General features: G+C 40.8%; 1 protein-coding gene across 2 annotated transcripts in view; it reads left to right on the forward strand.

Annotated features, from left to right (window-relative positions):
• Positions 1 to 24,091, forward strand: part of RICTOR (RPTOR independent companion of MTOR complex 2) — a 104,952-nt gene extending 80,861 nt beyond the window's left edge. Inside the window, exons 29-39 of one of the 2 annotated variants that reach the window (XM_058680208.1) lie at positions 21 to 127; positions 678 to 907; positions 5,420 to 6,428; positions 6,714 to 6,785; positions 9,314 to 9,491; positions 10,209 to 10,293; positions 11,691 to 11,924; positions 17,014 to 17,169; positions 17,763 to 17,886; positions 19,418 to 19,556; positions 19,682 to 24,091. In XM_058680208.1, coding sequence (XP_058536191.1) covers positions 21 to 127; positions 678 to 907; positions 5,420 to 6,428; positions 6,714 to 6,785; positions 9,314 to 9,491; positions 10,209 to 10,293; positions 11,691 to 11,924; positions 17,014 to 17,169; positions 17,763 to 17,886; positions 19,418 to 19,556; positions 19,682 to 19,756 — 2,409 coding nt within the window. In that variant the 3' untranslated portion in view covers positions 19,757 to 24,091. The remainder of the gene's footprint in view (positions 1 to 20; positions 128 to 677; positions 908 to 5,419; positions 6,429 to 6,713; positions 6,786 to 9,313; positions 9,492 to 10,208; positions 10,294 to 11,690; positions 11,925 to 17,013; positions 17,170 to 17,762; positions 17,887 to 19,417; positions 19,557 to 19,681) is intronic. The other variant, XM_058680209.1, reaches the window with a different exon arrangement.
• The last annotated feature ends 2,512 nt before the right edge of the window (positions 24,092 to 26,603 follow it).

Below are 26,603 nucleotides of genomic sequence, written 5' to 3' on the forward strand. Positions count from 1 at the left end.
ATGTCTTTTTATTCTTTCAGGGAAATATTGGCTCATCAAATTGGGGCCTCAACTTGCTGCAGGAAGAAAATGTGATTCCAGATATACTTAAACTTGCAAAGCATTGTGAGGTGCTTTCCATCAGAGGGTATGTCGTTTAACTCAACGGTCTTAATGCATAGTGTTCCTCACAGTGTGGATCAGTGAAATGTATTTTGTCCATCAGAGGGTATGTCGTTTAACTCAACGGTCTTAATGCATAGTGTTCATCACAGTGTGGATCAGTGAAATGTATTTTGTGATTCCTGGTAACATAACTGTTCTAAAGACTTTGAAATGGATTAGGAAGCATCTTGAAGTTTATATTGCAAGTACATGGGAAAGCATAATGTGTATCCAAATTGTCCAGTAACGTAATCATTCAGATTTTCAATATCTAAATTAGAAAAGTGAGTATCATTTTTGTTAAGACTGTACGGTGCTCTGTTTTGTTCATTTTGTTTATTGGGAAATTTTTTTATTTTTGATTTATTCTTAGCCTAGTTTTAATACATTTTCCCCACAAACTATAAATTGTTTTTAATGGCTTATAAAAGAAATTCAAATGTATTTATAGCAAATTAATTATGTTTCTGTCATCACTTTGAAAATATTATTTTGGAATTATGAACTGTTATCACCCTGCCGTTTACATACAGGACGTGTGTATATGTACTTGGGCTCATAGCTAAAACCAAACAAGGCTGTGATATCCTAAAATGTCACAGCTGGGATGCTGTGCGGCATAGTCGCAGGCAGCTGTGGCCAGTGGTTCCTGATGATGTGGATCAGCTCTGTAACGAACTCTCATCTATCCCAAGCACCTTAAGTTTGAACTCGGAGTCGACCAGCTCTAGACATAACAGTGAAAGTGAATCTGCACCATCAAGTGAGTACTGGGACACACTCCTACAAAGGTAGCCAGCATTAACGCTGTGATTTCAAACTTTAAGTAGGTTTGCTACATCCCTGATTTTTTAAAACCACATTTGTTTGGTATTGATAGCCTCCTGTCTATTGCCTATCTTTCCACAATACCCAGTACAGCCATCTGCCTACGTTGTTTTTTCTACTTGTATTCTAAATAGATTTTGGAAAATCCCACATATAGAGATGCATGATAAAACCCTCTACCGGGCCCGGCGGCGTGGTCTAGCGGCTAAAGTCCTCGCCTTGAAAGCCCCGGGATCCCATATGGGCGCCGGTTCTAATCCCGGCAGCTCCACTTCCCATCCAGCTCCCTGCCTGTGGCCTGAGAAAGCAGTTGAGGACGGCCCAAAGCTTTGGGACCCTGCACCCGTGTGGGAGACCCGGAAGAGGTTCCAGGTTCCCGGCTTCGGATCGGCGCGCATCGGCCCGTTGCGGCTCACTTGGGGAGTGAAACATCGGACGGAAGATCTTCCTCTCTGTCTCTCCTCTGTATATATCTGGCTGTAATAAAATGAATAAATCTTTAAAAAAAAAAAAAAAAAAAAAAACCCTCTACCACAAGATACAGCTCTTTTTGTTTTGTTTTGTTTTCAGAAAAGCAGGGCTGACAAATAGTTCCTCATTTGTTTACTTAATTTCTTAGTCATTTTTCAAGTGTGGAGATTGTTGAACCACACTGAATTTTTAAAAACTTCATGTCTTAATTTTTTAGAGTAAAAGCTAAATTATAAAATAGCAGGATTGGGGCCCGGCATTATAGCATAGCAGCTAAAGTCCTCACCTTAAACATGTTGCCGGGATCCCATATTAGTGTCGGTTCTAATCCTGGCAGCCCTGCTTCCCATCCAGCTCCCTGCTTGTGGCCTGGGAATACAGTCGAGGACAGCCCAAAGCCTTGGGACCCTGCACCCGAGAGACCTGGAAGAAGTTCCTGGTTGCTGGCTCCGGGCTCCGGATAGGCTCAGCTCCAGCTGTTGCAGCCATTTGGGGAGTGAACCATCGGACGGAAGATCTTCCTCTCAGTCTCTCCTTCTCTATATATCTGCCTTTCCAATAAAAATAAATAAATCTTAAAAAAAATAGCAGAATTACTGAAATGCAGACTATCATAAATATGTATCAAACAATTTGTGGTTTTAAGTTCTGTGTTAAGTGCTATTAGGTACATGTATTTTAAGACAGTTTTTTTTTTTTTCCTTTTTTTTTTTAATTATTTATTGTTTAACTTCAGTAATTACATTGTATTATGTGACACAATTACATAGATACTTGGGTTCTCCCCACCCCTCCCCAAACCCTCCCACCATGGTGGATTCCTCCACCTTGTTGCATAACCACAGCTCAAGTTCAGTTGAGATTTCCCCATTGCAAGCGTATACCAAACATAGAGTCCAGCATCTTTTTTTTTTTTTTTTTTTTTTTTTTTTTTTAATTGTTTATTATTTAACTTCAGTAATTACATTGTATTATGTGACACAGTTACATAGATACTTGGGTTCTCCCCACCCCTCCCCAAACCCTCCCACCATGGTGGATTCCTCCACCTTATTGCATAACCACAGCTCAAGTTCAGTTGAGATTTCCCCATTGCAAGCGTATACCAAACATAGAGTCCAGCATCTTATTGTCCGTCAAGTTCAACGGCTTCTTAGGTATACCCTCTCTGGTCTGATGACAGAGCCAGCAGAGTATCATCCCAGTCAATTGAAAGCTCCAACATACCATCAGCAAAAATTTACATCATTATGGAATTAATTGACATAGTAATGAGTAACCAATATGTTAAAAGTAAATGCGGGTTCCCAGCCACCTTCTGTGACCACCTCACCTATACTTCAATTTTAGTTTATACACAACATATAACATTCAAAACATAACATGTTATACATAACATCATATCATCTTAAATTAAGGCAAACATGTGGTATTTAACCTTTTGGGATTGGCTCATTTCCCTTAGCATTATGGTTTCCAGTTTGGCCCATTTGGCCACAAAGAACTGCATTTTGTTTTTTTTAATAGCTGAGTAGTATTCCATGGAGTAGATGAACCATAGCTTTCTTATCCAATCCTCTGTTGATGGGCATTTTGGTTGTTTCCATGTTTTTGCAATTACTGATTGTGCTGCTATGAACATAGGAGTGCATGTTGGTTTCTCATAAAACAAGTGTTCTGGATATATTCCTAGGAGTGCTATTGCTGGATCATACGGTATGTTGAATTTGAGTTGTTTGAATATTCTCCATACTGATTTCCATAGAGGCTGTACCAGCCTGCAGCCCCACCAGCAGTGGAGTAGGGTTCCCTTTTCCCCGCAACCTCGCCAACAAGTGTCGTTGGTGCTTTTATTCATGTGGGCCAGTCTTACTGGCGTTAGGTGGTACCTCATTGATGTTTTAATTTGGATTTCCCTTATTGCCAGGGAACTTGAGCATTTTTTCATATGTTTATTTGCCATTTGGGTTTGTTCCTTTGTGAAGTGTCTGCCCATTTCCCGTGCCCATTTCTTGAGTGGGTTGCTTGTTTTGACATTTTGGTTGTTTTGTAGCTCTTTGTATATTCTGGATATTAGCCCTCTATCACCTATGTCGTGTGCGAAGATCTTCTCCCATTCTGTGGGTTGCCTTTTTACTTTGTTGATTGTTTCTCTAGCTGTACAGAAGCTTCTTAGTTTGATGAGGTCCCAATTGTTTATTTTGGTCTTGATTTCTACTGCATCTGGAGTCTTTTTTAGGAAGTGAGGGCCTACCCCTAAGTGTTCCAGTGTGTTTCCAACATTTTCTTCCAAAAGTTTGAAGGTTTCTGGATGTAGGTTTAGATCTGTTATCCATTTAGATCTGATCTTAGTGTATGGTGAGAGATGTGGATCTATTTTTTTGTTTCTGCAGGCTATCAACCAGTTGTCCCAACAGCATTTATTGAACAGACCTTCCCATTTGCCTGGGTTGTCGTTTGTCTTTTTGTCAAAGATTATTTGGCTGTATCTGTGTGGGTTTCCTTCTGGCGTTTCTATTCTGCTCCATTGGTCTTCCTCTCTATCTTTGTGCCAGTACCACGCTGTTTTGATAACCACTGCCCTATAGTATGTCCAGAGGTCTGGAACTGTTCAAGACAGTTCTTTTGAAGAAGATAATGTGGCATTCATGAGGCTATATGTCACCAAATCTAAGATGGCATGACTTACAAGATACACTGATGTTTTATGTAACACCAGAAAAAAAGGAATAGTTACCAGATAGGCTAGATCATAATACTGATTGCAAAACACGTTCTAATTTTTAGAAAAATTAAACTTGATAAGTGTACATCTTAGAACTGAAAAATTGTAGAAATATAATTAACTATGTAGGTTTGTTGAGGATTTATCTTCTCTTAAAAGATGTATGAAGTAGTTTATATTTATTCAACAGAAAAGTTGAGAAATCAAAACAGTAAAGTCCCATAGCTGTCATTAGGTACCTGGGTTCATTGTTCTGTTAGAGCTAGGCACTAAATGTGGATGAATTTTGTAGTACCAGGCAAAATGGAAAACAAATAATATACTTAAGTTATTTAAGTGGCACAGAGAGTGCCTATCAGCTGGCTCCCTCCCCGATGCCCATAGTGGCGTGCCCTGGGGGAGGCTGAAGCTAGCAGCCAGGAGCTGAGTCCAGATCTCCCAGGATGGCAGGAATGTGCCTGAGCCATCCTTGCTCCCTCTCAGCGCCTGTGTTGGCAGCTCGCTGGAGTCGGGACCAGAGCTGACTGTGGAATGCAGGTGCTCTGCAATGCTGCAGGGCGGTTGTAATTATCAGGACTAGTAGGTTAGACTCCCACCCCAGACATTATCTTAAACAAGAATTTAAAGGGTCATGACTTACTTGTTTGTTGTCCACCAGAATCCATTGGTGGCCTGCTTCCATGAACCCCATGGACACCAGAATCCAGTGATACTCAAAAATCCTTTCATAAAATGGCATAGTATTTGTATGTAACTAATGAATATCCTCCTATGTGTATGTACTTAAATCATCTCTGGATTATTTATAGTGTATAATATGTACATTTGATATAAATAGGTTTAGTATTCTATTTAAGGAGTAATGATAAGAGATGAGAAAAAGTCTGTTCAGTAGAGATGTAGTTTTTTCTTAATTTAAGTCTGTGGTTGGCCAAATCTGCTTTTTCTCTTTAATGCCATCCTAAATATTCACAGAATTAAAGTCCCTATAAAATGTGTCACCATGAGTCCTGTAATTTTTATTGTAAATAATAGGAGCTCTTCATAATGATGTGATATTACATTTTCTTTAAATCCAAGTTGTGTGTTTTAAGAAACCCTTTTCATCTGGCACAGTGACCTAACCCTTTATCTTTAATTTTTTTTCTACAGATTATTATTTCTTATTAATTTTCCTAAAACATGTCACAAGTCGTTCCCATGAATTTGCACTTACACGGTGTGCTTCTCTCGTCTACCCTTTGCTCGCAGGTATGTTCACCCTGGAGGATGACCGATTTGGCAGCAGCTCTACTAGCACATTCTTCCTTGACATCAATGAGGATGCAGAGCCGTCGTTTTATGACCGACCTGGACCCATAAAGGATAAAAACTCGTTCCCTTTCTTTGCTTCTAGTAAGCTTGTCAAGAATCGTATCTTAAATTCACTTACTTTGCCTAATAAAAAACATCGCAGTAGCAGCGATCCGAAAGGAGGGAAACTGTCATCTGAAAACAAGACAAGCAACAGACGAATCAGGACACTTACGGAGCCCAGTGTGGACTTTAATCACAGTGATGATTTCACACCTGTGTCCACAGTGCAGAAAACATTACAATTAGAGACTTCATTTGTTGGGAATAAGCACGTGGAAGACACTGGTAGTACGCCAAGTATCGGAGAAAACGACTTAAAGTTTACCAAGAGTTTTGGCACAGAAAACCACAGGGAAAACACAAGCCGAGAAAGGTTAGTTGTAGAAAGTTCAACGAGCTCACACATGAAGATACGGAGCCAAAGTTTTAATACAGACACTACAACAAGTGGCATTAGTTCCATGAGTTCTAGTCCTTCTCGAGAGACAGTAGGTGTAGATGCCACCACTGTGGACACAGACTGTGGGAGTATGAGTACTGTGGTAAGTACCAAAACTGTTAAGACAAGTCACTATCTGACACCACAGACTAACCATCTGTCTCTCTCCAAGTCCAACTCCGTGTCCCTGGTGCCTCCAGGTTCTTGTCATACGCTTCCCAGAAGAGCACAGTCCCTTAAAGCACCCTCAATTGCTACAATTAAAAGTCTAGCAGATTGTAACTTTAGCTACACAAGTTCTAGAGATGCCTTTGGCTATGCTACACTGAAAAGACTACAGCAACAGAGGATGCATCCATCATTATCCCATTCTGAAGCTTTGGCATCTCCAGCGAAAGACGTGCTGTTCACTGACACCATCACCATGAAAGCCAACAGTTTTGAGTCCAGATTAACACCAAGCAGGTGAGCAAGGAGATGTTTGGAAATGGACAATAATGTTTGCATTTTAGCAAGTTGAAACAAAGCATTAGCCTGGCTTTAGGTTGAATAAGGCTCAGAACTGACCTATTACAGTTGTTCACTCTGGTAGGCTATAAGCTCCTTGTTACCCGATATGATTTGAAATGGATTCTTGCAGCTGCGAGGGGGGAAACAAAACTCCTTTAGGTCCTGAGAGTAAGCCATGACTGCTTTAGAAAGACACACCAGTCACAAGCTGTTTTTTTATTTATTTCTCGCTTCTGCAAGGATCGATTTTAAAAAGAAGCATGTCGGGGGAATCAGGAGCTTAAGACCTACAATAACAAACAACCTTTTCAGGTAGGTCGATCTAAGGCGCCAGAAACTGGCCTCTTCTGCTGCTGCTTTTTTTTTTTTTTTTAGGATAACAGAAAATGTCAATTTTCAGTTTCTCAGAAGTACCTGTGTTTTATTACATAGGAACCGAATAATCACTGAATGTGCTTGGTTCTCAGGATTTAGCAGGAATTTCTGTGCTGCGTTTAGGTTATCAGCCTGGTAACAGTGATCAGTGCATATTTTACCTTTAAAAGATCCTCAATCTTGTTGCAGAAATCTTGATAACTTTTTTTCTGTTATAGGGGCAAATGTTTCTAAACAGCCTTGCTTAGTTTTGCATTACTTATTTATATTAATTTAAAAGGCTTAATTATATGTGAAGTGTATAGAAGAATGTCTGGCAATATGAAGCATTTAGTGACTCAACCTTTAGGATTACCATCGTCATGGTTAAAGTAATCCAACTGGCTTCTGCATTGAGTTCTAATAACATTGAACAATCTTCCCGTAGTGAGTAGAGGGCTTTCCCATTGGCCAGTAATGGGTTATGTTTCGGTTGTAGAATTTAGTGAGTTACTTGATAATGTCCTGTCTACTTGGAGCTCACTGGCGTTGGCACTGTTAATAACCCAAAGCAAAGCCAGAAACCCCTATCAATAGCTCATGGTTACAGATCTGTGCTGTAAAGAAATTTTGAAGTGTCTAGGACCCAGTTACCTCATCTAGGGATACTGGGTGGACCAGTGGTTTTTAAAAGAGTGCTTTTAAGCAGAGAAACTTTTAATTATTTTTTTTTTTTACACAAAATAGAATCAGTGGAAAATCAGGCATGCAGAATATGTAAGAAATGGAACCACAGCTGGTTGGGCAGCCGAATCATGCAGTCGCTCATTCCCACTACTCCATTAGTTGTTTAAAGAAAATCACAGAGTTTGGAAGAGAGAGCAGGACAGTTTGACAACCTCCTGGATGAAAATAGAAAATCTTAGTTAAACGTTTTTTGATAGACTTTCTCTCTGTAAAATATGCCTTTCAAATAAAAATAAAATGAATTTTAGGGAAAAAATATGAGGCCAGCATAATGGCTTAGATCCTCTGCCCTGTGGCCCCACCATCCCACATGGGTCCTGGTTTGTGTCCCGACTGCTCCACTTCTGATCTGGCTCTGTGCCTGTAGCCTGGCAGAGCAGCGGAGGGTAGCCCCAATCCTTGGGCCCCTAAACCCACATTAGAGACTGAAGAAACTCCTTCCTGGCTCCTGGCTTCAGCTCAGCCCAGCTGAGTGAACAAACACTTAGGCTTTTCTCTCTGTATCTCCTTGTCTTTCTGTAAAGTCTGCCTGTCAAATAAAAATAAGTAAATCTTTTTTAAAAATGAGGTTTTTGGTACAAATTAGTGGAGATTATGAGTGATTTTTACTCTCTTAATAGTTAATAAAACATTTGCTTTGCATTTTTATGAGATTATTTTAAAATTTAATGTCAGGCTACGTTATATTTTACAAGAGTTTGTTTTCCAAAAAATTGTGGGTCTGTTTTTAAAGATTTATTCACTCCTATTGGAAAATCAGATACACAGAAGGAGCGAGAGAGAGGGGAAGATCTTCCATCTGCTGATTCACTCTCCAGGTGGCTCCAATGGCCAGAACTGAGCCAATGCAAAGCCAGGAGCCAGGAGATGCCTCCTGGTCTCCCATGCGGGTGCAGGGTCTCAAGGCTCTGGGCTGTCCTCCACTACCTTCCCAGGCCACAAGCAGGGAGCTGGATGGGAAGCGGGTCACCGGGACATGAACCGCTGCACGTATATGATCCCGACACATGCAAGGGGAAGACTTTAGCCACTAGGCTACCATGCTGGGCCCAGAATGTGGGTCTTTGTATAGTGCTTTGTAAATATAATGCAAATGTCAAGTAAATGTTTTAGTTTACTTTTTGCATCAGTAAGAATCTAGCTGAGAAAGGTGTGCTTTGCAGAAATATCAATATATGCTGTGTGTTATCAGCTCCCTTGTAGGGTGTACATTGTGGAAATATCTGTGGTTCTTGTAAGATTATATTGATACCATTTTATTATATTGTGCCTTGCTTTGATATGTAAATCTCACACTAATAACAAAAGCATTAAGGTAGCTATCATATAAGGAATGATAAGTAATTGATCTTATTTTTTATAAGCATAACTAAATAGTTAATAGCGAGACCCTTATTTAAATGATAAATCTAGCTGCTTCATGATGGCCTTTGGGTCATACCTCTAATGATTTCTGAGGTTGGTTTCTATTTTTATTTTCACTTCTGCCTATTGAGAGTTTTTCTGAGTGGCCTCTTTCACCTTTATTTGTTGTTGGTAGCAATCAACATTACTGGTGATCTTTCACTATTAACAATTGATGAAGTATTAATGTATTTCCAGTAAACAAGATGATGCTGGTTAGTACTTGACTAGCTCACTTGTGTTTTATTGAAGGAGGAAATATACATTGTTTCTTGAAATGTTTAATATTATAAACCAGGAGACTAATGCAAGTGTGTTTTTCCATGTTGTTATAGGTTCATGAAAGCTTTAAGTTATGCATCATTGGATAAGGAAGATTTGTTAAGTCCTATTAATCAGAACACATTGCAGCGGTCCTCCTCGGTGAGGTCCATGGTGTCCAGTGCTACGTACGGTGGTTCAGATGACTACATTGGCCTTGCCCTTCCCGTGGACATCAATGATATATTCCAGGTAGTACCATACATTGTTTTGTTCTGAATTGATGTCCTGCTTTTGACATTATTACTGAGAGTGTATAATTAATATGGTGTGGATGAATTTTTAAGGCAGTTTTATTTAAAGATATTTTAAGATGAAAATTATTTCACCTTTTCTAACTACTTTGTATTTTCCTGTTGAATAACTCTAGTGATGGTATCCTTCTCTTGCCCCGTGCTTGATAAATACCATGTTTATGAAGGTGTGCTCTGTAGGTATTTAGTGAATTCCTAACTTTGCTTACTTGTCACATTGAACTTATTCTAAACGTGTTTTGTTGGGAGGGGGCGTGTTGTTTTGGTTTTTGTTTTTTATTTTTGATCTTATTTGTCACAGGGAGGAGCATCCACAGGAGATGTCATTTTATGAGTTGACTCTGACCCAAAAAAGGATGAGACAAGGGGGATGTGAGATCCATGCAGCTCCAGATAGTGTGTAGAAGTGAACATTACATACTTACTCAAGTGTCTAAAAGCATTTTAAGTAAACACTGAGGTCATCTTTTTAATAGCCATTTAATTCAATGTATACAATGAAAACTTCTAGGGATATTTTTTAGATGTAACTGTCAACAAACTGTAGGTTCATATGCTGTAATAATTCTTCTTGAAATATATTTCATTTGATTTTTCCAGTATTCATAGAGTTCTTTTTATAGTAGGCTTTAACTATGACTTGTATCTAATTTAGGTAAAGGATATTCCCTATTTTCAGACCAAAAATCTACCTCCACAAGATGAACGAGGCTCCAGAATGTTTACCCATGATGCTGGAGGTAAAGTGCTCTTGGTCCTTGCCGGACTCCTCTTTCCATTGAGAAGAAATTGTTCTTTGTAGTAGGAGGATATTAAAAACTTCAGGTGTACCCACTCTTGGGTCAAAAAATTATAGCAGTGTAATTATTTGGATCAATTTAAAATTAAACCAAAATTGTTTTGTGGGTAGAAGTTTTAAAAGTATATTTTGAACTAAGCATCCAGCCTCTCAAGAAAAGAAAGCCAAGTTGTTTCAGCATTAAAAAGTAGCTCAGAATAAATGTAGCCCAGCAGTCCTCAGAGGCCCACGGAGCAGCTGTCAGAGACGAGGAGAGGGATGAGAGTGTGTCCCGCGCTGTCGCCCTCTGCTGTGAACAGTGCGCATGAGCCACTCCAGAGCTTCAGAATCTTGATAAATGGCAGATAAGCACAGGAAAAGATGTTCAGTGTAACTAATTGTTAGGATCATATATTCTGCCTTTTTAAAAAGATTGATTTATTTACTTGAAAGAGGCCAAGAAAAGATCTCCTTTCCACTAGTTCACTTGGTGAATAGCTGCATTGGCCAGTTCTGGACCAAGACAAAGCTGGGAGCTTCTTCTAGGTCTCCTACGTGGCAACCAGGGTCCCAAATACTTGATCAGACTTCCGTTGCTTTTCCCAGGCCAGGAGTAGGGAACTGGATCAGAATGGAGTAGCTGGGACATGAACTGGCACACACACGAGTGGCTAGCCTCACAGGCCGTGGGGTTACCACCTACGCCACATGCCAGCACCTTGATTTTTTAATTTTCCTTTAACTAGTACATCTTTAGCTTGGTGTTAGTACTTTTCTTTGAGAAAATATTAAGGATAATTGGAATACTTGATTATATAGTTTTAGTTTCCCTTTTTTTTAAAAAAAAATTTTGTTTGATAGGCAGAGAGAGGAAGAGATAGAAACCATCCATCTGCAAGTTTATTCCCAGATGGCCACAACAGCTGTGATTGTTCCAGGCTAACACCAGGAGCTCAGAATTGCATCCCAGAGTCAGTGTGGCTGCTTCGGGCCATTCTCTGTGATCTTCAAGCCCAGAAGGGAGCTCAGTTGGAAGTAATATAGCCAAAATTAGAACCAGCATTCCAACATGGATTGCTCTTGTCAGAAGTAGTGGATTAATCCACTGTGCCACAACACTGGCTCCCCATTTTATGTTGTTAGACTCCATGTTAAAGTAATATTAGTATATCTGTTGACTTCAGTTTTGACATAACCTAAAAGCAAATTATTCCTTTTTCTTCTCTATTAGACTTGAATGATAGAATTTTGGTTGTCTTCTGTGCTTTCCCTTTAAAGTTTTTCATAGTTTGAGGCACCTTGAAAACACTGTCATTGACATTTTTTATTGGATTGTGTTTTGTGTTTTCTTACATGCAGGTCTTCCATCTGGAACTGGAGGTCTTGTGAAAAACTCTTTTCACTTGCTACGACAGCAGATGAGTCTTACGGAAATAATGAATTCAATCCATTCAGATGCTTCTATGATTTTAGAAAGTACAGAGGACACCGGCCTGCAGGAGCATACAGACGACAACTGCCTGTACTGCGTCTGTATTGAAATCCTCGGCTTTCAGCCCAGTCATCAACTAAGTGCAGTTTGTAGTCATTCAGGTGAGTGATTGCATCCTTTGAGATGAGTCCACCTGACTTTAAGCCATCCTGTCCCAAGTCCTCCGCCAGCGGCGGTGGCTGGTGCCTCCAGCCTCTAGCTGTGCCTGAATTCACTTGGCACCTTCCTCAAGGAACTGTTAGTTTTTCAGCTTGTGGTTTTGCTTTTTCCAGTTCATCCTTTATAGTACTGCCCATGATTAAACCGTTTACAGTGCTTTACTGGTTGTTCATGCCCAGCCCACAATACTTTCTGTTACATCTGTCATTAGTGACTGATCAGTTCCCTAATCCAGTTGTGGTTTACAGCAGGGAAGTGTTGCAGCGGAGCAGCAGGCTCACTGCAGAGACGCATGGCCAGCAGGACACCCTCTGAGCCCCTCCCCTGCAGTTTGTGTTTTCTTTTTTATTTTGAAATGTATTTATTTGAAAGAAGAAAGAGGGAGAGAAAGTGATCTTCCATCGCTTGCTTCGTTCCCCAAATAGCCGCGATGGCGGGGGGTGGCTCAGAGCAGAGCCAGGAGTTTCCTTGGTATCTCCCACGTGGATGGCAGGAGCCCCAGGTCTTGCTGTCTTCCAGCTGGATTGAAAGAGAGTAGCCAAAAGCCACACCTGTACGGGGTGCCAGTGTTATGGACAGCAGCGTAATGTGCTGTGCCACGTTGCTCCAGCCCAGTGTTTATTCCCTCACAGTGCTGGCGTGAGGAGCGTCAGAACGGGTATAACCGTTAGCTTTTGAAGCTGTTAACAGCTTACCTGTGCTGCCTTACCGTGGGGAGAGTGGAGGGCAAGGAAGCTGATTGAACCTTCACAGACGTTCATGAACTCAGCAGGACATTTGTTATACACTCACATAAGCCATGTGTCATCTAGACACAAGGAAAGCAGTTGTGAGGAGGAAAAGAACACATTGAAAGGATTGATTCTGCACTTTCTAAGCTTTAGTCCAAAGCCTGAAAGAAATGTATTGATCAACTGATTAATCCATTATGCAGACTTAAAAGCGCATTTGTAACAAGTGCCATTAAGAATAAAGTACACCGAGCTGGGTAAGGACAGGTAGACAAGTTGAAGAGGTTTCAGAAGTTTCTAATGAGTTGTGCTATAGAGAATGAATAAAAACTAAGACTGGAAGAAATGGCTGAGCATAGATTTGCTGATGAGAGACTGAAAGAGTACCTGTGGCAGGAGTTGCCACTGAGGCCAGGAGGACAGGCAGAGGCTAACCCCGAGTATGGCCAGGGCGCCAGCAGGATCAGCTGGAGAGTTTGTTCAGAATGTGGAGACGTGGGCGTTTGCAGTGGTCAAAAGTTTGGGGTTGCCCACATCTCTTGTCAGTGCCTAAGTTAAGCTCCAGCTCTTCCGTGTCTGACCCGGCTTCTGCTAACTCGTGCCTTTTGAGGCGGCAGGGGAAGGCCTCCTGGGCGCCTGCCACCCATTTGGAGACCGTGGTTCAGTTCTGGGCTCCTGGCTGCTCTCACACTGGGAGAGCCAATCAGTGGATAGAGCTCTTCCCCTGCATTATCAGTAAAGTGATGATAAAGAAGCAGATGCGTTTTTAAATTGCAGAACAAAACATGAGCAAGACTGCTAGTTTTTCATGTAGTGGAGCCGTAGTGTCTTGTGTTTTGTAAAAAAGACATCCTTAGTATCCATGACAACTAAAAAGTAGTTCCTGTTTAAAGATTTATTCATTTGAAAGAAGTACAGTCAGGGGGAGAGACACAGAAAGATCTTCGATCCACTGGTTCACTCCCCAGATGGCTGCGGTGGCCCGAGCAGAGCCAGGCTGAATCCAGGAGCTTCAGCTGGGTCTCCCGTGTGTGTTCTTTTGTCCAAGCGCTGGTGCAGGGAGCTGGATTGGAAGTAGAGCAGCCAGTAAGCAAATTGCAGCATGTATGGTTTGCTGGGATTTTAGGTGCTGCTTAGCTAAACCTACTGTGCTAATTCCTGTTTCTGTAAAATTTTGTAATCTGTTGGTGGTGATAGTTGAAGTTAAAGCTCAAGAAAACAAAACATAAGTATCTAATGCATTTTGTTATGTGTCGTGATAACTTCTACAACTGTTCATGCATTGTTTTGTTCCAGCGTGAGAGGCAATGTTGTCCTTGGGAAGCTTGGTCGGCTGCCCTCTGGGATGTGCATCGGTGGGAAGCTGCGGTTAGGAGCAAAGCCAGAATGCCCTGACACTCTGATAGGGTTCAGTACCCCAAGCTCTTACCCACCAAACCTACCCCTATCCTGCCAGTTTATGAAGATGCTTTTTATATCCAGATGAGGAACATTATTGTTGAGCATTGCTTAGAAACAGGAATGATATTTTTTTAAAAGATTTACTTATTTTTATTGCAAAAGCAGATATACAGAGAGGAGAGACAGAGAGAAAGATTTTCCATCTGGTGACTCACTCCCTAAGTGACCTCAATGGCTGGTGCTGCGCTGATCCGGAGCCAGGAGCCTCCTCTGGGTCTCCCATGTGGGTGCAGGGTCCCAAGGCTTTGGGCTGTCCTCGACCGCTTTCCCAGGCCACAGGCAGGGAGCTGGATGGGAAGTAGGGCCACTGGGATTAGAACTGATGCCCATCTGGGATCCCAGGCGTGCGAGGCGAGGACTTCAGGCGCAAGGCCACAGCACCAGGCCCAGGAATGATTTTTTTAAATGAAAACAAATATTTGAGGCCCAGCGCGATGGCTCAGTGACTAATCCTCGCCTTGCAAGTGCCTGGATCCCCTATGGGCACAGGTTCATTTCCTGACTGCTCCACTTCCCATCCAGCTCCCTGCTTGTGGTGTAGAAAGCAGTAGAAGATGGCCCAAGGCCTTGAGACCCTGCACCCACATGGGAAATCTGAAAGAAGCTCCTGGCTGTGGATCTGCTCAGTGCTGGCCATTGTGGCCACTAGGGGAGTGAGCCAGTGGATGGGAATTCTTTTTCTCTGTCTCTCCTTCTCTCTGTAAATCTGGCTTTCCAATCAAAAACAAATAAATCTTAAAGAAAAGAAGACATTGGATACATCTTTATAGAAATAAGATGTGATTCCAACAAGTAAAAAAATTCAGGAGTTGTCACTGGCCAGGAGAGATCCTCAAATAAAAGTTTGTAACATGTTTAAGAAACAACTCTACTGAAGAAATCAGTGTGATCCTCTCACCTGTGTAGGGTTGTCCCATGATCCCGTGACGTTTCATTCGTTTGTGGCTGGTTTCTCAGCATTCCTGAAGAGAGTCATGTGGGCAAATCATTTTAGAGTACAATGTCGTTTCTTATCCATGGTTTCACTGGTATGTGAAGTTAAGTGCAGTTGACAAATATTCAATGGACAATTTTAGGACTAGGCAAGCGGTAAGTTTTAAAATGTGCACTGTTCTGAGTAGTTAGATGAAATTTCACTGTGTCCTGCAGGAACATGAGTCATTCCTTCTCATAGCTGTATTTGATACCTACATTTTAGCTGTCTCAGCAGTGACTGTCATGGTTCTGTAGTGTTTGTTTAACCTCGTAATACCACTTAAAAGCCAAAGAGTAATGATAGTGCTAATTTTTATAGCAGGGGATGATAATTGCATTTTTATTGCTATAAAACTTACCTGTGCCTACTTTATAAGTTAAACTTTATTCTAGGCATATATGTGTAGGAAATTCCCTGTGTGTGTATTATATAACGCTAGCTGCGGGTTCAGGTGTAGATGAGGAGTGGCTGCTGTACGTCCTTCATTTTCAAATACCTGTTCCAGTAGTTTTAGGTTAAAGATCAGTTTATACTATATCAAAATTAATTTAAGTAGCATTTCTAAGTGCTTGAAAGAAATGTAATTTTCTTAAACACACCAGAGTTTTAAAACAATACTATGTTTTTTATTCATCTACTTTTCCATTAAAGCGGGCTTCTGTTTAGCGTTATGTAAATAGGAATCTCAGGAAGTGCTTGGAGGTGAGATGAGGAAGTGATGTTTTAAAAAATATTCTCAATTGATGATAGCTCCTGTTGTATTCTAGTTTTATGTATTTCTTTCTACTGACTTTTTTCAAGAAACAATTACTTGTTTTATTTAAAAGCCAGAGATGAGTGGAGGGAGAGGCAGAGGCAAAGAGAAAAACTTGCATCTGCGCTTCACTCCCCAAACAGCCAGGGCCGGGCCAGGCCAAAGCCAGGAGCCTGGAGCCTCTTCCAGGCCTCCCACACGAGTACAGGAGCCAGGTACACTGGTGGGGAGGCAAGGTTTAAGTTGACTGGCACCCATATGAGATGTCTGTGCTGCAGGTAGTGGCTTAACTCACTATACCACAGCAAAAAAGCAAGATAGAGTTGTGCTAACATTTGTCTGAATTTCTGAACTTCAAAAAATACGTGGCTTTTTTTCTTTATCTCACCATTAACTAATTTCAACTTCTTAAAGCACTGAGATGATTTGATTTTTGTAGATTGCCCAGTGTTACTTCCTAGAAAGATAAGCAAAGACTTGTTGATTTCATTCATTGGAATCCTAGTGTATGTGCCAGGATGGAGCAGTAAGCGGCATTAAGCACACCGAACATTGACTTCGGTACTCCAGGGCGGACAGTGAGAAAGGAGTTTCTAGGAAAGTTCATCCTGAGGGACAATCGGAGCGCCAGGTCAGGCCAGGATGTGTGATTCTGCTCTCTGTAACTATTAGCTGGATGGAGAAGGCGAGTCCTAGAGCAGTGTGTAGTCTGATCCTGGAGACTGAAAGCGGAGGAGTGTCTGAAATGACTTCTGGTGGCGTTGACATGCCGAGAGAGGGACACACTGGTGGGGCGGCGCTGCTGAAAGCAACCCTGGCTGAGTACCTTTGCTTGTATTCCTACGTACATCTGTACTTGGATATTTAGAATCACCACCTATTCCTGTATCTTTGTTCCTTGGGAAAATAAAGTCTCATTTATAAATATCTTTTGAATTAAACAAATTTCCCAACTTTAGCATTCTTTTTCTGTGTATTCTAAACGTACTTTGAAAATCTTCATCAGGAGTAATTGTTGAAAAGTAAGCAGGAATTATTCTGTTTTAGAGTAGGCAGGGCCACAAAAGGAATTTTGATGCTATAATGGAAGTACTTGTTTCTTTCCTTAGACCTTCAAGATATCCCATATTCTGACTGGTGTGAGCAGCCTATCCACAACCCATTAGAGGCGGCTCCTTCTAAGTTCTCAGGCATCTCTGGCTGCAGTGATGGCGTGTCGCAGGAGGGCTCGGCAGGCAGCACCAGAAGCACAGACCTGCTCCTGGGTGAGTCCAGATCCCGTTCAAGGAACAGCAATGAGACTATGCTACTTCCCTTGTTTCATACACACTGTGTGTGTTTAAAAAACAAACAGGATCTTCCATTTTCTGATTCACTCCCCAAATGACTGCAACATTTGGGCTGGTCTGAAGCAAACAGCCTGGAGCCTCTTCCATGTCTCCCACTGGGTTAAGGGACCCAAGGACTTGGGCCGTCCTCTGCAGCTTCCCCCGGTCTTTAGCTGAAAGCTGGTTAGGAAAATGGAGCAGCCAGGACTTCAACCAGGGCCCAATTATGGGATGCCACTGCTGCAGGCAGAGTATTAACTTGCTATGCCATGGTAGTGGCTCCCATACTATATTTTAAAATTGCATCAAAACTGTGACAAATCAATTTCAGTTGAGCAGTTTAGCACCTGTATCAACCATTAATACATATTAACTGCTTACTGTTATTGAAAAGTTTTGTTTCCTAAAATAATTAACAGGATCATATGCAATTTTGGATCTTTAGGTGAAGTTTAAAAATGTATATATACATATATAAATATTGTGAAAGAGGTAAAATATTTAATGTCACATTGTAATGTTCTTTTTAGGTGTTAAAACAATTCCAGATGATACACCAATGTGCCGTATACTCCTTCGCAAAGAAGTTTTAAGATTAGTTGTTAATTTGAGTAGCTCAGTTTCAACTAAATGTCATGAAACTGGACTTCTAACGTGAGTAAACCAAGTGCCTGAATATTACTTGCTTGGTCTGATTTTTTTTAGGCTGAAAAAATACTTGAAACATCTCGTAAATTAGAGTAGCTTCTGTTAATAGTTCTATATTGCATTGCGTGTCTGTATGAAGCTAGATTTTCTTTATATCTGAACTTGAACTGAACTGATTTGTGGCATCAGACTGAATGCGAAAGCAGACATCACAGCCAGCTACTCTGTTCTGTAAAGCCAGATTTTAGAGAAACTACAAAAATGTAAAAGTTTCTTTTCAGATTATAGTTATTTTTCATTAAAATATATTATCTATAACACAGTGACTTCTTAAAAAGTGAGCTAATATTTGGAAAATTTCTTGATTTTTAATAAAGCAATGATTGAAGGTCTAATACACACACACACTAGGCTTTTGGAAATCCTTGATAGTTTGAGGATAGCGGGCTTATGTGAAACCAATGGCACTTTCTTGAATATCCACCCCATGTTCTCTTACAAGTTCCAGGTTATTCATTGTTTCTCTAAACCTCTCTAGAATTATAACAATTAATGCTGAATATGCAGCACCTTTGTACTGTTTGCAGTAGTTGTTCTCAAAGGAGACGCACCTCCCGGCCCCCCTTAGGGCTTCTCAGAAATGCTGCAGGACCTGAAGTGGTACTGCAGTGTGGCAGTAGGAGGCAAGCCCTCACCTGTGCAGCCCGCACACGACTCGACCCACGCCCTCTCCCGCACCCCTGCCCCGCACGCCACACGGCCCATGTCCTCCCTAGAACCCCTGCCACACACGACTAGGCCCACGCCCTCTCCCGCACCCCTGCCCCGCACACAACACAGCCCATGCCCTCCCTGGCACCCCTGCCACACACAACTAGTCCCACACCCTCTCCCGCACCCCTGCCCTGCACACCGCACAGCCCATGCCCTCCCTGGCACTCCTGCCACACACGACTAGGCCCACACCCTCTCCCGCACCCCTGCCCTGCACACAGCACAGTCCACGCCCCCCCAGCACCCCTTCCCTGCACACACCGCCCACTCCCTCCCCGGCACCCCTGCCTCGCACTTGCCAGGCCCTCACCTTCCTTCACACCACGACCCTCCACTCTCTGTGCTGACTCAGGTGTTTCTTATCTGCATGTCAGTGTTTGAAATGCTAGAAGATAAAAACCAGCCTAACAATGATATTAATAGCTTTGTGTTACTTTAAAATACATTTCTATCTTTAAACTTTATTTTAACTATATGTAAGTCATCCTAAGCTGATATATTTTTCTCATGCCAGTGATAAAGAATAATTTTGACTTTATGGGATTATCAAGTCTTGATCACCTTAAAGAACAAAAGCTTTAGGACCTGTAATTTAAATGTACTGTAAAGGGAGATTTAGGTTTTTTATTCTTAAGGTATCACCTCAGATATGCTCTCTAATCAGTATTTCAGGGGAAAACTGCCTTGAAAATGATACTTTGGAGGAATAGGCAAATCATGTTGAACGTTTTTAGTTACACCATAGTGTTATCTTCCATTTTAGAATTAAGGAGAAGTATCCTCAGACCTTTGATGACATATGCCTTTACTCTGAGGTTTCCCATTTGCTGTCACACTGCACGTTTAGACTTCCGTGTCGGAGGTTCATACAAGAATTATTTCAAGATGTACAGTTTTTACAGGTAAGCAGGATTCATACTTCTACAGCTTGTCTTTTGAGAATATTGGTTCGAATTAAAGAAGAGGTTGTATCTGTAGTGTCTACTGTTTTCCTGAAGTTCCTAACGGTGGCCCGTGTCTTTGCCAGATGCATGAAGAAGCAGAGGCTGTGTTGGCAATCCCACCAAAGCAACCTGTACTTGATACATCTGCTGAATCGTGACCTCATATTTATGATGTATATAGAAACAGACTCTATAGATTCATACTTGTGGATTTCCTAAACGCCTCATAACATGCTGACTGGGCAGCTGACGGGAGTATCTTCTGTACACTGTTCAGCAGTTACTGGTACACGAACAGTTGGAACTGCTGACATCCCTAACCAAACAGCTTCCCTCTCCCCTGTCGGGCCCTGGGAAGCGCTCGCAGGCCTTGACCAGTGGGAAGAGTTCCACTTACCATTGTATGCAAGAGCCGAGCACTGAACATCTTCACGGATTTTCTATCTTTCCATTTGAAAACTAAAGTAGTGGAACAGTGATAGGATATGCGGAAGCACCCTTCACACAGTCATTTCAGAATCCGCTTCTTAGAGTAACTGTCAGGATGTCTAGTTTGTTGACTCATTCGAGGCAACCGGGAGTCAGTGTCTTGAAGGCCGCATCCTCTTACTACAGTGGGGTGTGCTGTAACTGCCGGTTACAGAGGGGAACTTTGGCCCTCCCCACTCTCCTGTAAGGTTTCTAACACTACTTCAGAGGTTTGCAACCTCAAAGTTAAAGAAGAACCTCAACAACCTGGGACATTTAAGTTATTAATTTTTTTATTACACTTGCATAATTATTCTTGACTTGGTTTCTGTCTTTTCAGTTTGTTTGCAGTGGGTTGTTCTAGGGTATTTGAACCAATTGAGGTTTTTCACTACAGTTTCTGACTGAAATCAGAACATCATGTTCTAATTGGATTGCAAATCTTCCCCGTTTATAGCAAGCATGTGTTTTCACTGGACTTCTGTTTCCATCAGCTTCCCAAGTTGTCATTGTAAACAAGAACTTGAACAAGCACTGTTGTTTCATTCAGACCTAAAGCAAAAGAAAGCATTAAATAACACTTTGGGTCTCCTGAGGAAGAGCTAAGTTATCTTACAGTGTACACATTCCGTGGGAAAATAAGAGCCATATTTCCTTTTAAGAAATCATTAGTGAAATATCAGTGAGATTAAAAATTGTAGTGAAAAGCCTTAAGTACCAAATTCTACAGCAGCAGTAATTTAACGTTTCTGTCCGTGTTCTTGTTTTGCACAAGCTGGAAGCAGTGGCAGGTGAGTTGGAGTTCAGTAGTTGCCTTTATCACGTTTGTCAAGTTGATAACAGCAAGATTTTGTTTAATTTGTATATGTATAAAGATATTTGGAAGTCATTACAGGAATTAAACATATATGCAAATTTGTATATAAGACAGCATGGCCATCTTTAGAATGCTTGTAAATGAAAGGAATATCTTTTTGAGACCTATCTGTCTATCTACATATGTAAGTATAAGCAGAAAAAGATCCAGCTGGACTGATTAGGGCGCTTTTTAGATTCATTTGTTTATGCCATTTTTGCATAAAGTACACATCTGCTCAGACACAGGCATTGGTTACTATTTTCCCATTACATATGGACGTTTTTTGTAATAGGCTTGCTCTTTGAGATTTCTGTAAAGAACCCTGTGAACTTTAAAGGAAAAAAAAATCAGAGATACTTTTTCTTCTTGATTTTGCTGGCACTGAAAGTTCCACGTGGGAGGATGCATTTCATCTCACTCCCTAACACCTCTGCGTTCTTACGTGCACTGTGTAGCGACTTACATTCTAAACAAAGCAGATAAGGGCTGTAGGCTGCTGCTTAGGTTAACAAGCAGTTTCTCAGATTTTCTCTCATAAAATCCAGTGAAGATAAAATAATTTTTTAACTTTATCACTGAACCCAAGTGTTTGTTTAGGTGTCAGCAGTACTTGTAAGAACGTTGCCTGTCATGTTGGTCTTTGGTCTTGGATAATCAAACTGCCTTTTCCGGAGAACCAAATGTCAGAAATACTAGACCAAATAGTGGTTGCAAACTCCAAAGGAAGCAATGTAGTAATCTTATTCAGAAATAAGATTAATATTTTAGACATTCATTTTAAACACTACCTCAGTTAACATAGAGTCTAAAAAGAAATCTGGGGTTTAACCCCTTAAAAATTAACAGTGATTTTTGTTGTTGCGTTCAACCGTCCCCATTTCTGTACCCTCCCTTCCCCCTTGGTCATCCATCCTGCAATTAAGGCTTAATTACTATTAGGCTGAACAGTTTTTGGACTGTTATTTTGTAAGATGTGTTATGTCTTCATGTTTTCATGTCTGCCTGTACAGCACTTACTTTGGGGAAATAATCAGAGCTTGTCGTTACTAGGATAGTAAGAAAAAGATGTCTACACTCATAGTGCTGTTTGGTTTATCCATGGTTTCACAGACAGGTCCGATAAGTTTCCTTTGAGTACTTGTTTGTATAAAAGTAGACTTTTATGATGAAAAATATATGCAGTGCCAAGTGATTAACTTAGATGTTTAAAAATACTAAATTGTAGTGAAAAAGATTAGGAATGGTATCAGTGGTAACAGAAATCATTGAGAAAATCTTCTATAAATAATAGATATTTCCAGATTATAGAATACCAAAATAATGTCAATAGTTTTTCACTATTTTAGAATTAATCTTAGTCCATTTAAATTTGTCACATTGCTAATAATTTGAAGGAGTCTGGGCAGTCGCACTTGCCGTAAACTGTGAATTTCTAATTGTAAATTGTCATTTCTAATTCAATTTTGTTTTTTGCAAAAGCAGATTTCAGCTTCACAAATGAAGTAAATATAAATAATGGAAATTAGAAATTTAATATTTGTAATTAAATATGGTCTACAATTTATTGTGCTTTATTTCCTATTTATTCTTAGGTAAATTTGAGTGAGTGGGGGAAGCCTATTCTCCCTAAAGAAAGTTTTCTAAGAAGAACTTTCTGTAAAATGTTGACATTAAGGAGGCCCGTAGGAAGTGCACAGATCTGATAACACAATGATGCTTGCAGATCCCTTCAAAGCAGCAGCTTTAGTAGTTTCCAGCTCTTTCTCTCTGGAGCTTGAGATCATTAAAGCTGAGTCTTACAGGGCATGTCACAAAGGCAAGGTGTTCCATAACAAGATGTCAATGCAATTTATTTACATTTATCTACTGCTATTTATATAAAATTTTATTTCATTCCATTCAGAGGATGCCTTTTATCCCCATGGTAAAGCACAGATCTTTAAGCAATAAAAACCAAATTGTCTGTTATTCAAATTACAACTGCAACTATTTTTGCATGATAGGAGTGAGGTGCTAATTCTGCGTGAGGTGAGTTTTGTAACTACTTTGGGAGATGTTTTTGGAAGTGAGCTGTTCTCCCCTTTAGTCCTGTGCTTCCAGTTTGCCGCAGATTGACCATCTGTTATCACAGGGGAGAGAGCACAGGAGAATTGAGGAATTTTTATGAGAAGGACTATTTGGAATAAACAAACGTGTCATTTTCCAAAATGTAAGTAAAGAAAGATTCCCATTTTCTTGACATTCACAATATATATTGTTACCATCTTAATTTTCAAGAGTATCACTGTAGTGAGAATTTTGTTATGAAACCTACTGGTGAAATTTAATAGCCGTACTTTATCAGAGAACATAGAAATCTGTGAGAATTTTTCTCGAAACGTTCTTCCTTTTCTTTTAGTTCCAGGTTCCCAGGGTAATCTTCCCTCCTACTAGGTTTATCCTGATTCACAGAATGTAGAGCCCCTCCCCCGCTGGAGTATGTTGTAATGGAGGTGGCCAGCTGTGCCACAGCATGCACAAATTGCACATTTTGTTTGACTTTCTTTATAAAATATTTAATTTGAGAAACATAATTTATGCCAAAAAAAAGCCAACCTAACAGTTTTGCCATATAACTAGGTTGATTTAGCACAAACTGCAAAGTTGTGGGGGTATATAGAGAGAGTGAACAGACTCATAGATAATAGGTGAGAAGTGTTCCGTTATCGGCCTGTCAGAAACCCGAAAGCTGCATTGTGAAACAACTGGTGTAAATTGCTTTGAAAAGTGGTGAAGGATTATGGAACAGAACAAGATCTCAGACTTACTGTTCTCTAACACAGGATTTTGTTCTTTTTTATTTAGTAATACGCTGCTACATATTTGGAGGTTCTGATATTTGTAGGTCACTGAACAGATATTGAAATCTGATTTATATTGTATAACTGTAACATAGAAAGAAAAAGTATTTCTATATTTTCTGTAAGAATATTTCATTGAGTTGTGTATAATTTAAATAAGACTTGTCCCCACATGGTTTAGCTCACCTTGATTTTTTTTGTTGTTGTTGTGGTGGTTTTCGTTGTTTTTTGTATAATGTGTACAGTTTATGTCAAGGGCATTAAAGGCCTCCTAAAGCATAATCTTATCAAAAGGATACGTTGTTAATAAAATGTACGGAAAATTCTTAACTTGTGTTTTATTTGAAAACCTAGCTGGACCCTTGATTGAAGCATGCCAAGCTGATGTGACACGTGGAACTTCCTCGGAAGGTGACTGAGGTGCCACAGGCCGACATGCTGCTCAGTAACATGCAGAGCAGCCACTCCAACTCCTCACACTTTCTTAGTCTTTAGGTGTTTTTGTTTGTTTGTTTGTTTTATTGCAAAGTCAAATATACAGAGGGGAGGAGAGACTGAGAGGAGGATCTTCTGTCCCATGGTTCACTCCCCAAGTGGCTACAATGGCTGGAGCTGCACCGATTCGAGGCCAGGAACCAGGAACTTCTTTCAGGTCTCTCACGCAGGTACAGGGTGCCAAGGCTTGAGCCATCCTCTGTTGCTTTCCCAGGCCACAAGCAGGGAGCTGGATGGGAAGTGGAGCTGCCGGGATTAGAACCGGCGCCCATATGGGATCCCAGCGAGTTTAGGGTGAGGACTTTAGCTGTTAGGCTACCATGCCGGTCCTAAGATTTTAATGTAACACCTTTTATATTTCATTTCTAAGCTAAAGTCATTGTTATAAATAGAGTGAGGTATGAATCTGTACTTAGAGCAGCTGTGAATTTGAAGGTGGTAAATCACAAACAGTGATGATGCGACAGTAGTGACTTGTTCCGATAGTTACTTGGTCCCAGGCATAAACTGATCTGATCAGTGAGGATTACCTCCAGCCACCTAGTGGGAAGAAAAAAAACCACAGGGGAAATTGCCAGTTCTGAAGAAATAAATTCTATGTTTTCAAACCTGGAGTCTATTATAGTTGGAAAAATATGGTTAAAAAGTCTCATATTAAGAAATAGATTTGTTTCAGATTTTTTTTCCTTTAAGCACATTTTTCTCTATGCCATTATCCGCATTACCTTTTACCATATGTCATTAAACAATGTAATTGGTCCTCACAGACACTGTAAAGCAGAGATGATAATATTGTGCTGCTGGTCTCTGAAGAAAGTAGTAAATTAGCTCAACTTTAAAAAGCTGGTTCCACTTTTTTTAAACTTTCTCATACAGAAAGTCTGAGGGGTTCGGCATGTGCACAGTGAGTTAGGCCTGGGATGAATCCTGGCTCTGTGTGTGACCCACTCCTGGGAGCAGCAGAGGACGCCGCCAGGCCCCTGCTGCGCTGTCGATTCCTGGCCTCAGTGGGACCCAGCCCCATCAAAAAATAACCCTAAATTAAAAGGTCAAGGTGTGTGTACTTCTTTCTTGATTTCCAAAAAAAAAAAAAAGTTAATGTACTATTTTTCTTAAAGGACTGAAACTACATATACTTAGTCCTTCGAACTGAATATACCTAATTACTATGGTGTAGGCATCACTCAGGAAAATTCAAGCGAAAGGCAGAGGGGAATAGGTAGGGGTCTTCCATCTGCTGGTCTCACCCCAAAGGGCTACACATCCAGAGCTGGGCCAGGGCAGAGCCAAGAGCTTCACCCATTCTCTCCTCTGGACGGCAGCCTCCCGCGTACTCTGCCACTTCCCAGCGTGTCTGTTAGCAGGAAGCTGGAGTGGAGGTAGAGCCAGGGCTCAAACCAGGTGCCACAGTGTGGGATGAAAGTGCCACATGCAACATTTTAATCATTGTCCCAGATGCCTGCCCTGGACAGCATTTTAAGTATCCATTCTGAAGGCTTTGTATCTGCTGTTAGAACTTTCAAATTCTATGTCACGCACCGTTTTACAGATTTTGTGAGTTTTGAAAGATGAAAGCTAGCTAAGCTTCCAACAGAGCTCTTAAGAAATATTAGTAAGTGAAGCAATTCAATTTTCTTAGTACACCTTTTAGTAGATAATTAAGCTGATGGTAACTGGCGTGGGTTATCTTGAGCTGATCGGTCGCCATTGTGTGACAAGTCCCTGCTCCCAGTCAGAACCCACAAGGAACCAGGCATGCCACTTGGAGCTGTGCAGGCTGGTGCAAGCTTGAGAGGTGAGTCTGACCAGTCCCAACCACCCCAGGAGCCTGTCACTGATTTAGTTTTGTATGTGAGTCTTCACTGATACTGTGGCTGTTGGAAAATGACAACCAGGCCTCAGAAAAACTCAGCTCTTCACAGAGGAGATCATGGCTTGCCTCAATGTAAGGACAGAGTAGTTGGGTGCCTGCAACAGCTGTGGATACGGATGCTCGTGGAAGGTATGGTTAACTGTTGTCTATTTGTAATTTTCCATAATACATTTTAAGGTTAAAATTCAGATACTTCTGGTACAAAAATAAAAATTTCAGAGTTTCTTAAGGCAGTGTTTAGATGGTATACCATGGGGTCTTCAAAAAGTTATGGGACAATACATAGTGTAAAAAAATTACATGGCTCCCCAAATTTTTGCCCAATATGAACTTTAAATGCCATTTCCTATACACTTCTTGAAATGCTCCTATGTGGTTAAAACCAAAATTTTAGATACCAACTTAACTTGGTTATGAACATGATAGAGGAATGTTAAAGTCCAAACTGTAGGACATTATGAGATTAGATA

The sequence above is a fragment of the Ochotona princeps genome, chromosome 23, assembly GCF_030435755.1.
Source record: "Ochotona princeps isolate mOchPri1 chromosome 23, mOchPri1.hap1, whole genome shotgun sequence".
In the NCBI taxonomy this organism is placed as follows: Eukaryota; Metazoa; Chordata; class Mammalia; order Lagomorpha; family Ochotonidae; genus Ochotona; species Ochotona princeps.